The 12,757-nt window shown below is 32.5% G+C and overlaps 2 protein-coding genes across 2 annotated transcripts; one reads left to right on the forward strand and one right to left on the reverse strand.

Annotated features, from left to right (window-relative positions):
* Positions 1-1,065: 1,065 nt before the first annotated feature.
* On the reverse strand, positions 1,066-4,864 carry HELRODRAFT_88556 (hypothetical protein; the record flags this gene model as incomplete). Its single annotated transcript, XM_009030081.1, has 11 exons — positions 1,066-1,190; positions 1,463-1,522; positions 1,693-1,882; positions 2,273-2,373; positions 2,947-3,007; positions 3,224-3,315; positions 3,449-3,663; positions 3,783-3,999; positions 4,153-4,393; positions 4,465-4,643; positions 4,750-4,864. Coding segments are annotated over 11 exons (1,596 nt in total), but the record flags the coding sequence as incomplete, so codon positions are not given.
* A 2,266-nt stretch (positions 4,865-7,130) lies between these two features.
* Positions 7,131-12,491, forward strand: HELRODRAFT_194044 (hypothetical protein; the record flags this gene model as incomplete). Its single annotated transcript, XM_009030130.1, has 16 exons — positions 7,131-7,211; positions 7,719-7,763; positions 7,896-7,941; positions 8,215-8,283; positions 8,391-8,495; positions 8,593-8,713; positions 8,807-9,044; positions 9,161-9,248; positions 9,414-9,474; positions 9,728-9,810; positions 10,152-10,398; positions 10,584-10,637; positions 10,745-10,819; positions 11,938-12,032; positions 12,247-12,326; positions 12,419-12,491. The coding sequence occupies exons 1-16, from the start codon at positions 7,159-7,161 to the stop codon at positions 12,489-12,491; spliced, it is 1,533 nt and encodes a 510-aa protein (XP_009028378.1). The 5' UTR covers positions 7,131-7,158.
* Between the last annotated feature and the right edge of the window lie 266 nt (positions 12,492-12,757).

The raw sequence follows: 12,757 nt of genomic DNA on the forward strand, positions 1-12,757 counted from the left end.
CGTTCATTGGTCGACATCGTACGATGACCTTGACTGCTTCCGCCATTTTGAAAAATGATGATGATGATGACGTAGATGACGACGTAGACTAAGATTATGATGATGATAATGTGATATATTGCTTTTGTTTTGATTAAAAGTTTAATCTAAAAAAATAATTTATTCCAAATTTATTGATTGATTGATTGTTGTTGATGTTTTTGTAAGAACGCGATGATGATGTCAAATTCCATTATTATTATTATTATTATTGTTATACTAATTATTATTGTTGTTATTATTATTGTTGTTTTTGTTATTATTATTATTATTATTATTATTATTGATATTATTATTGTTTTTCCGGGCCACTATTGCTTTCAAAGTGTCAAGTTATCGGCATAGAATAAACAATACCGCTATTATCATTAATATTATTATTATTTTATTAAACTTTTAAACCACAGCAAATTATCAAATTAAATTAATAATAATAACAACAACAATAATAATAATAATAACACAATAAGAGTAATAATAATCACAATAATCCTGACAAATTATATTTACATATTAATCAACGGCTAATCTTGAAAGCTGCAGTTAAGAACATGCGTAAGGTGGCTGCATACATACATACATACATACATACATACATACATACATACATACATACATACATACATACATACATACATACACATACATACATACAAGCGGTTGGCATAACAACATACCAACAATCAATTATGAGGCGCTCGGTATACTGCAACATAGCACACACCCATACATACAAACATACGTACACATAATTAGATAAATACTAGTTCCGCAATATAAATTATCTATTTTAGTATGACCAAACAACAAAAATACCTAAATACAATCTAAATACCATAATTAAGTTGAAAAATCTCTATCGAGATAGATAATAAATGTCTAATGTTCAAGAAAGCAAAAGCGAGCTAATGTAGCAAAGTAGTTACAATATTTTTGTGACTTCTTTCATATTCATCACCCTCCTTTTCATCATCATCGTCATCATCATCGTCATCATCATCATCATCATCATCATCGTCATCATCATCACATGAGTACGTAGGTGGCGGAAGTAGTAACCCCGCAGTTATTATCTTTCTGAGAGATCAGTACATATCCATCATTGCCCCAGTAAGTGGACCAAGAATTTTTTATCAGCCAATAATCTTCGCCTGTTTAAAAAAAGGGGGCGGGGTTTAATTTTTAATTTATTCATATTTGTTGTATGTAGATATGCATAGTTATCTATTTGTAATATATCATGTGGATATAATTGTTAATGTTTTATTAAATTTTTTTATTTTTTAACAAAACATACAGTTCTGTATGTGTGTATGGTGTATGTATTTATATATGTTTTAATGTATGTACGTATGTATGTACGTATGTATATATGTATGTATGTTGGTATATGTTTGTGTGCACAAATGAACGTATAAATAACCGTTTAGCGTTCCATAACCAACAGCTAGAACCGCATGATCTATGCTTTCGAGTGTGTTTCCTGGTGAAGAAATGATGATGATGATCATTATCAACATCATCATCATCATTATCATCATCATCATTAGCAACATCATCATCATCATCATCATCATCATCAACATCGTCATCATCATCATCAACACCATCATCAGCATCATCATCATCAACATCGTCATTGTCACAACCAACCGCAGGCCGGTTCATAATAGACCCCGCTACTATAGAAGACGAAACTTTTGTGGGCGGCATCTATCCCCACGGAGATGGGCCCGTACCTCACCATGGCCTGTTTTAGGGCCGTGGCATTCCCAGGGGTCACGGTGACGTAATTCAACATAGCGGCCGTCGGTGGGACTGTTTTCATTTTGCAGTAGCCGTCCTAACGATCGTTACAAAAGAAAGGGGGTCTATCATTTTTCATCTCTGTCCTCGTCATTTCTTTCGTCCTCCTCCTCCTCATCATCATCATTATCATTACTACCTCTATTATCATCATCATCATCATCGTTATCATCATCATCTAACCACCCTCATATTCATCATCATCATCATCACCCTCATATTCATCATCATCATCACCACCCTCATATTCATCATTATCATCATCATCACCACCCTCATATTCATCATTATCATCATCATCACCACCCTCATATTCATTCTCCTCATCATCATTACCACCCTCATATTCATCATCATCATCACCCTCATCATCTTCATATTCATCATCATCATCATCATCACCATCATCATCATCATCATGACAGACCTGTCCCATATAGGTCCCGTAATCCTCCTCTGAGGCCAGCCCGTGCTTCATGACCCACTGGTAGGCCCTGAAATCCTCTCCACCATCACACCCGTTGTTGCCTTCATGATGATGATGATGATGATGATGATTATGATGGGAAAGAAGAAGATGATGATGATGGGAAAGAAGATTATTATTATTATTATTATCAACAATAAACAAAACTGTAGTGTAGAAAAATATTTAAAAATAACAATAAATACATTTGAAATATCTACCCTAGGTCTCTTTAAAACATTCGATCTTTTGCTAATAAATATTATTTGGACTGATTATTTTTGCAATAACCTTATAAAATCTGCCATATCATCATCATCATACGCTGTCTATTGCGACAGAAATGTGAAATAAATCAATTTTAAAACTAATTAACTCTGGTCTTACTCTCCTCTCTCGATTCGAACGATGATCTTCTCAGATTAATACTCTATTATATTTGACACTTTATTTTATTTCATTATTTTATTTTACTTGTACTGTAATTTTCAATTTTTTCATTGCTGAATAAAAGATCGTTCTCATTATCATCATCATCATCATCATCATCATTATTATTATTATTATTATTATTATTATTATTATTATTATTATTATTATGACGTAGATGACGATGATTGCAATGTTACAATTACTACCTTCGCCCCAGCTGCAGTCAATCAACTCTTGTTGGGAAAGCCTCACCAGTTCCTTTGTCTATAGCAATTAGTTATAATAATTTTTTATTATAAATATTATTTTGGCGACAAAAAGTTGTATTAAGTTGCAACAACAACAACAACGACTACAACAACAACGACGACAACATCAACAGCAGCAGCAACAACTATTACCACTACAACAACAACATCAACAGCAGCAGCCACAACTATTACTACTACAACAACAACAACATCAACAGCAACAACAAACTTTCAAAAAATGGGCCCCTTCTAGACAGCCAGTCGTACCGAACGACCAACACGAACCACAAACCGCCTGGTCTTTCACTGGTGTTACTGCTCCTGATGATGATTACAACGATGATGATGATGATGGAATGATGATGGTTGTAGCGGTAATGACGGTGATGATTAAAACACTTGAAAGATTTGCCGATAACAAACTAATACACTAAACCCAGAAACTCTCATCAACCTAGAAATCTCCAATCCCAATGGTCAGGTGGTGGGGAGACGTCGGAGAAGTTGGATTCATTAAAACTTAATCCACCATTACGTTTAAAAGTTAATTTATCGTTATTGTTCACTTTTTTGCCCATCAGCAATCTCAACTCATCGTCCGAATAGTCAGCTAGGTGATTAAGTTTCATAGTGTAACCGAGATTTTTCCTGTTTTGTGATTGCACGAACCTAAATTATGGATTAGGAATGATGATAATGATGATTATTATTATTACAAATATTATTATTACTACTATTATAATAATAACTATAATTATTATTATTGTAAATTTTATAATCCAAAAAACCTGAAATTTTGATGAAAATTTTTCTTCCTCTCCAAGACCTTGTCCTCTTCTCCAGCCTCACCTCCGTAATTCTTCCCATGGCGTTTCCGAAAGTCCTTGAATTCCTGATCGACGTATCCGACGTCGTTGTGGATAAACTCCCGGATTGGATTCATGGTCACGTGATGATGCTGGCCGCCGGAAAAACCCGGGCCCGGAAATCCGGAACAAGTCAGATCTATTTAAAAATATATTGTGCTATTAATTAACTTTTTAATTAGCTTTTGATTAATGCTCTTTTCGCCTGTGGCTAATGTTACTAACAATGTTGTTGTTATTATATTATTGTTGTTGTTTTTGTTAAAATTTATTATTACTCTCAGATACTAACTATTTTTAATGGTAAAGATCCTATCGGGAAATGACTTCCTGGCAGTAAAGTGAACGTAATCGATATAGTATCTATCGTAATGAGATATTAGCAAGGTATCGTATCCTGTCATCTCGTATCGAACTGGGGCAGATGTTTCGGAATTTTGATAGAATGTGTACGTGTTCTTCTTCCCACTTTCTCTGGTTACGTTTCTCCAAACTGTGCATTTGATTCCGTACATAATTTCTTCCCCAACGTTCTACAAATAGTTTTCTTTGTATTATATATACGTTATGAATACATATAATAATAATAGTCATTACAAACGACCTTGAACCCTTCCAAATTAGGCAGCAGACTTTGTGGTTCTACAGGGCTTGCCTCGGTGCCATTAAGTTGGAAGCATTGTTTTACATTCAGCAATTCCTCAGTTGTCATGGGGGCGACTTTTAAATTAACACCATAATCACCTGAAGTTTCGCCACCTAGCTGATAAGTTTGGACTGAATCTAGGAAAAAAAATTATGAATTATAAGGTATTATCAATTTTCTGAGAGGAACCATTAAAAAATTATAATTTTAAAAAATAAACTTAAGTTTCATATCATAAAAAACACGCACCATAGTAATCAACCCTGCTTCGGCTTCTCTTGCTTTCGAACCAGCCATAGAATGGTTCGTTAATTTCTGCGTAAGGCAGCCGAAGAACACCTTCAACATAGTAACAATCGGGCCAGATTGTTGTTGTTGTTGCTGTTGTCGTTAGGTGGAAGTTAGTGAATACTGCAAAAACTGTTGGATTGAGATTTCATAAAAATTAATAATTTAAAAATTTTTATTTCATTTAATATTAATACTACTGTGATTAGGAGGAGAGTAATTAGATAGGTGATATAAAGATTATAAACGTAAAAAATAGCAGGCGAAGATTGACTAAACTTCACCCAGAATGTAGATTGGGTAGTGATTAATTGATTTTTTAATTTTAACAATAAATCGTAACTAAAGCTAAGTGCTGTGAGCTAAGAACACGATAATTAGCGAAAAACATTTCGAAATGCAAAAAACACTTCAATTAATTCAAACTACTTACACAGAAAAATAATAATTTTCATTATTTGATAATATAATAAAATATTTTTTTCAGAAAATTAGAATAAAACCGCAGAAATAATTCTATCCGGGTTCGAATCAAATTTGAAATCAGCTGATCACATAGTCATATGGTTTTCAAACTGAATTGCGTCAAAAGTTAATTGTTACATGAAATAATTACAACATAATTATTATACTCATAACATCAAAAGATGATTTTTTTACTTGAAGTTTTTTGAGTCGGGCTATTTGACTTGCTTGTACTGTTGGCTTATCGGCTTACTTACGAAATCGGTTGCGAGGTTTACGAGGATTACGAGGATTGAACTATAGTCACTCTTTTTTGCATATATACAGTACCATGAAATACTGTTTAATACTGTACTATTAATTAACTATCCATTCAATTAATCAATCAATCAAATCAACTAAATACACAACGAATAAATTCTAATGTTCAACCAACCACACATTCATCCAAACATTTAATGTACGCACGAAATTTGAATTTTTTGATGGCCATCAAGTAAATGTGAAACCACCATGGAAACCACGCCTTACTTAACGTCAATTGTAAAACTTGAATATAAATTTATACAATAAGTAAATATATCTATTTATTTAGTTAGTTTTGAGTGCATATAATATTTTGTAACAAAATTTTGGTAGGAATCGAATATATTGATTATACTTGCTAATTCACTTAGTACAGTTAAATAACTACAGTTAAAATGACGTCATTTTTCCAACGACAAAAAAAGAAATTCTGATCGGCTGGTTTGATCTACTATATTTGATATGTTTTTGTAAAATGATTAACAGTAGCGCGATGTTCTGGTAGAATCATAATCATCATCGATTTTGCAAGAAATTTAATTTAAATTTTTTTAAAATGTCAAGGTCGGTTTCTTTGATATGTTTTTGCTTAATCAAAAACATCATGTTTATGCATGTGAGCATGTTAGCATGTATGTATGTGCGAATGTTTGTGTGCATGAAACAAAATTAAAAAATTTTTAAATGTCAAGGTCGGTTCCTATGGTATTTTTGTCAAATCAAAAACATTATATACGTGATTGTGTATGTGATTGCGTATGTGTGAATGTTGTCAAGTATTATGAGAGAAATGAGAAAATGAAGAGTTAAACAAAAATAACAACAACAATGCTAATCAAGCTAAACTGATGTTAACGAACGATCCTTCAAAACTTTCTGACATTATATAAATCCATCAACCAACAGTAATTAATTTTACGTATGTACGCACGCAGTTTAAATTTTTCTGAAAGAATTCAAAATAGTTTGAGACAACACAATTATACAATTTGAATGTATAAATATAACAATATAAAGGTAAAATTAGCTATATATGTTTATCTATCTATTATTGATAAAATTTATTTGATAGGAATCGAATAAAACCTTTATACGGACTAATTCACTACTAGGCAGTTAAATAACTGCTGTTAACATGACGTCATTTCCTCAAACGATTTCGCTACGAACTACCCATCCCATTTTATAAGTTTTATTTGATGTTTTTTAATTAGTCACAATCATCATCATCGATATCGCAATGAAATCAAATTGAGATTTTAGAAACAAAAAACAATATTTTCATTTAAATTGGCCAAAATGATTTCAAATTACATAATTTGATTTAATTATTTGTTTTAAAAATATTTAATCAAGTAAATATTATGTATTAGCTGTTTGTTGAAATCCATGCAATTTCGTAAGTAAACCAATAAACCAAGCAACCCAAATAATCCGACTCAAATTGTTGACATCTTAAATTGGTTAACATCTTTAATAAAGGTTGAATTTACTTTTAGTATGCTTAAAAGTAAACGCAAAACTCTCAACAATTCAGTGTTATTTCTCAAAAACATAAATTAAAAAAACTATTAGATAATTCAAATTAGAGCGATGAACATTTCAAAATTAAATCGAATCGTTCAAATTAACAAAATAATTTGCAGGTATTTATCTATTTTAGTGTTTTATCCTTACATGTCATGTTGGCCGCTGATTCACAGTTTCCCTCATTTATCCTTTTTCCCCTTTTAACTCTAAAAAAAAAGAAAAAAAAACTGCATTCAATCAATTGGTCAATCACTGCGTTTGTAATTTGTGCGTAAAATGCACTTACAATGCATCTTATTTAAGAAATGAATAGAATCACATTCAATGAGGCTTTTTATCCTTTGTGTAAATTTGAACCAGGTCATCTTCACTGTTTATTGCTGGATGATTTCAGCTCAGCTTTAAAATTTTACTTTATTTTTCTGACCTTATTTATATCAATTCTATCAATATTTTTTGTAACAACAGACCGTAAACTTTTTAAGAAAGATATTTACTTTTTAATTCAATTAATAATTGGAATAAAAATTAATTTGTTAAATTAAATTATTTATTTAATTAATTATTGTGTAGATATACAATATTTTACAATGTTAATTATTAACATTTATAATTTATTTTAGATTCAAAACAATTGGAAACATCGTCATACCAAAAAAAGTTAAAAGGTTGCCTGTTGCATATGTATAAAATATAAATAAACTATATTTTCATTATTATTTATCTATTATTTATTTTTTTTTTTATATATTTTTTAATAAACTCTTTTCAAATTTTTTATTTCTTCATTTTCATTTCAGAGATAACTTGTCAATAATCAAAGCATTGGCTTCTGTGACTAGAAAAGTATAATAATAATAATAAATAATAAATAAATAATAATGTTACAATTGTTACACACACACATACATACATACACATTCATACATTTTTACATATAATAATATTAATAAAGCATAATATGAAAATAAGTATATTTATGTAAGTGTGGTTGTCTGTGTGTGTGTGTGTGTGTGCCAGAATGTTTTCATTATTATTAGTTATTATTATCATTATTATTATTATTATTTTTATTTATTTTTATAAATAAATAAATTATGAATGCAAACTATGACAAAGGACTACGAAGCGCCATCGTATCAGTATATAGATGATCCTTACCTATTGCCATACACTGGGGTTGATAAGGTAAATAAAAGTTATTATCGGTTAAATATTCAAATGAAGAAAATGTCACATTAATTATAATAATATAATAATAATAATTAATAATAATAATACACACCATAAACAAGAAAATGTACAGTTTGTCTATGGCCTCCGGTCGAGAAGCGGCTAGATACGTCATGAAACGCTATCCTAATCTTTTTAAATATGCCCCAGCCGATCACCACATCAAAGTAATGAAATTATAATGAAATATTATCATCATAATTATAATATTGTTATTCTTTTTATTATTTTTCTGATTATTATTATACATGCATATACGTATAGGATTACATGCCTATCGAACCACCAGCATCGGCTCCTGAATCAGTGGATGGATTGAAGGAAAGAATTGAAAGAAGAGAGCCACTTGGGGCCTATGATTCTTATATGAAAAATCTCGACAATGGTGATGATGGTGATGTGAATATGGATGATGATGATGATGATTATTATATATATATGTATATATATATCATATATATCTTTGTGACGTCACTAGGTAACGAACTTCCCAGGCCAATCATAGATGATCTGCTTGATCTGCTATGTTTCACTAACTCCCAGCCCTTAAAAGCGCCTCTAGATCCGGAAATTAGGCATTTTAAAAGTGAATTTGTGAGCGAACAAGAAGAGGGGGCCGGCGGTGGTGATGGTAATAGTGCTGCTACTAGTGACCGCGTCGGTGATGATGATGATGGCAGCGGTTCGACTAATAGACACATTGATGAAATTTGGAAGTTAGTCTTGTTGGTGATGCTGCTGCTGATTGCTGCGTTGATGGTGGTGGTGGTGGTGGTTACAATATGGCAGGATAATTATAATAAATTATGCTAATTTATGTTAATTTATGCAGAGATGAAGGCCCAGCTGAGAATGTTTACAGAGAGATTAGTGAGAAATCGCCTAGAAACGTATGCAGTATTATCAAAGGCAGGATTAAGGTAACATTTTTTTATCGTAATAATAATAATAATTATTATTATTATATAATAATAATAATTGTTACGATTATATAATAATAATAATTTTTATTATTATATAACAATAATATTAATCATTATTATTATTTTATTTTTAATTAATATTTATTTTCCATAATTAAACAGTACTTCTCAGTGGAGTCTGGCTTGGAAGAGTACATGAATTACAAAGATAAAGGTGTCGAATGTACGTATCAGCTTTCATTAGTACTATCATTATCAATATCACCCATCATCATCATCATCGTCGTCGTTATCATTATCATCATCGTCATCATCATCATTATCATTATTTAATACAGTTGATTTTACCATAAATAAAAATTTTTTATTATTTTTTTTTCATCATCGTTTTTGTCTTTCGTCATCACCCTCATCATCATCAACAACAACATCATCATCATCATCATCTGCATCATCATCATCATTATCACTACCAGTTGATGTCGGAACGTACAATGCTATATTAACGGCTATTCCATTTGTTAGGCATAATTTAAATGAAGCTTGGAATTATACGCTGGTATGTCTGTGTGTTTGTGTGTGTGTGTTTGTATGTGTTTGTTTGTTTGTATGTGTGTGTTTGTGTATGTTTGTTTGTTTGTATGTGCATGTATGTTTGTGTTTGTATGTGTTTATATGTGTGTGTTTGTATGTGTATATATGTGTTTGTGTGTCTGCATGCATGGTGCTACGTGCAATTGTTTCCTTTCTGTTGTAATTGAATGATTCGGGTTACTTGATTGCATGAGTGAGTGAGTGCATTCATTTGTTTACTCAATCATCTATCCATCCATTCATTCATTCATCCATCTACCCATTTATTCATTCATCCATCCATCCATCCATCCTCGATCAATGAAGGAGATATTGAGAGAGATGAACGCCTCGAAGACGGCACCCAACTTGAAAACATTCAACACAATTCTCGCCACGATTGCAACATTTGTTGACAACAACAAAAACAAAATGGCCGACAACAAAAACAAAATGGCCGACAGCAGAAACCAAGACAGTAAAGATGTTCTTGCTGATGTCGTTGGTGTTAGCGATAGGTCAGCTAATTCTTACGCCTTTGCTACCATCAACGAGATGAAGAAGTGCGGCATAGGTTTGTTTGTTCGTTCGTTCATTCGTTCGTTCGTTCGTTCATTCATTCATTCATTCACTCATTAATTCATTACTTCATTCATTCATTCATTCTTTCATTCATTCATTCATTAATTCATTCATTCCTTCATTCATTCATTCAATCCATTCATTCATTCTTTTATTTGTTCATTCATTCATTCATAGAACCATCATTAACGACTTGGTATTACGTCATCCAAATCGTCTACAGCCTACCAAGTGAGTATTGCTGTCATCATCATCGTCATCATCATCGTCATCATCATCGTAATCGTAATCATCATCGTAATCATCATCATCGTCGTCATCACCATCATCGTCATCAGCACGCCACAGACTTCTGCATGATATAGTTGACGAGTTATCACAATCCAATGTTGAAGTAACGGAAGCAACAGACTGTACGTTTTTGTTGCTGCTGCGGTTGTTGGTGACGCTGGCGATTATGATGATGATGATGATGATGTTGGCGGTGATGTGATGATGATGGTGATGATTGTGATCCTGTTGTTGTTGTTGATGATGAAATGTTATCACTCATTATCATCTTTTTTAAAATCCAGATCAATTCTTCAGCACTGCCATGGCAAAAGTTTGTTTAAAATGATGATGATGATGATGATGATGATGACAATGACGATAATGATGATAACGATGATTAATCAGTGTCTCAGATGCCTTAGGAGTTGCAATCTGGCCTTGAGGATTAACGATCTGGTTGTCGAGAGGGGCTGGGAACATATGCTGGGCGATAATAAGCAGACTTCACATTACTAGTTAGTAGAGCTGATTGGCTGGCTGTCTGGCTGGTTGGTTGGTTGACTCGCTGTCAGCTGATTGGCTAATTCGTTTTTTGCTTCGTTGATTGGTTTGTTGATTCAAACATTCACAAATTGACTTATCTATACACTCATTCATTCATTCAAGTATAGACATATAAACAAACATAAACGTACAACCATTAACAAACACACACACATACAAGCACACATACAAACATACATGTACAAACACATACAGTACGAACATGCTGATATCACTCTGTTACTATGGAACCCTGGATTCAATAATGGAGAACTATAATAAACTCATTCCACACGTAAGATGTCTTTTATTGAAAATTAATATACACATACCTACAAGCAAACAAAAAACACACACATATACATACAAACATACACACACACACACGCATAAATACATACACATACGTACACACATACAGTCGTATACACCAACATACAAAGTCTTGGATTGTATCTTGACTGCCATAGAAAGACAGGCCGGTTATCAACATTTGCCTAAGATATGGAACGGTGAGGATGATGATAATGGTGTTACTGGTGATGATAATGATGTTATTGATGATGATGATGATGATGGTGGTGGTGATGATGATATTCATGAATTTTAGTGATTTCGGAGTTGTGTGTGTAATGCGACAATGATGATATCTTCATCATCATCGTCACCGTCATCATCATCATCATCACCGCCATCATCATCATCATAACCCCAGATATTCTCATGTTCAAGTACACGAAACGTTCTGAGCTTGTAGAGAAACTTCTAGAAGTTGCAGCCAACGTACCACGTGACGATTCAGATGACAAGGTGATGATGATGATGATGATGATGAAGAAGAAGTGATGATGATGATGACGGTGATGGTGGTGGCAGTGATTGTGATGGTAGTTTTGTTGTTGTTGTTGTGATTATGATGTTAATGATGATCTACTGACGGCGATGATGATGAAGAAGTTATGATGATGACGATGAAGTGATGATAATGATGATTTTATATCACGTGCTCTGCCGACTGAGCCAGATGGCGTTCGTCGGGATCGTCAGAAGCATCATTGAACATTACAAAGAAGAGAAGGAGTCCAGTTCTAAGAAACCCTTTCAGTTGGTTAACTTTTATTCGTTCATTCATTCATTCGTTCGTTCGTTCATTCCTTCATTCATTCATTCATCCAATCTCCAATTAACATTCACAGACTGAGCAATGTCATGATCAACAACATGATATGTATCACGCTGAATGCTGGCCAACATGTTGAAGCTTGGTGAGGAACGAACGAACGAACGAACGAATGAATGAATGAAGGAAGGAAGGAAGGAAGGAAGGAAGGAATGAATGAATGAATGAATGAATGAATGAGTGGATGGTAAATTACCGAAATATTGTGTTCGTATTTTATGAAAAAAATATCGGTGCATGATTTATTCATTCAATTAAAGTTATACATTTTCTTCATTTATTCATTCATTTGTTTATTAATTTACTCACCTATTCATTCTTTTATTCATTCATTATTCATTCATTCATTCATTCA

Source organism: Helobdella robusta (assembly GCF_000326865.2).
Source record: "Helobdella robusta unplaced genomic scaffold HELROscaffold_65, whole genome shotgun sequence".
Classification (NCBI taxonomy): Eukaryota; Metazoa; Annelida; class Clitellata; order Rhynchobdellida; family Glossiphoniidae; genus Helobdella; species Helobdella robusta.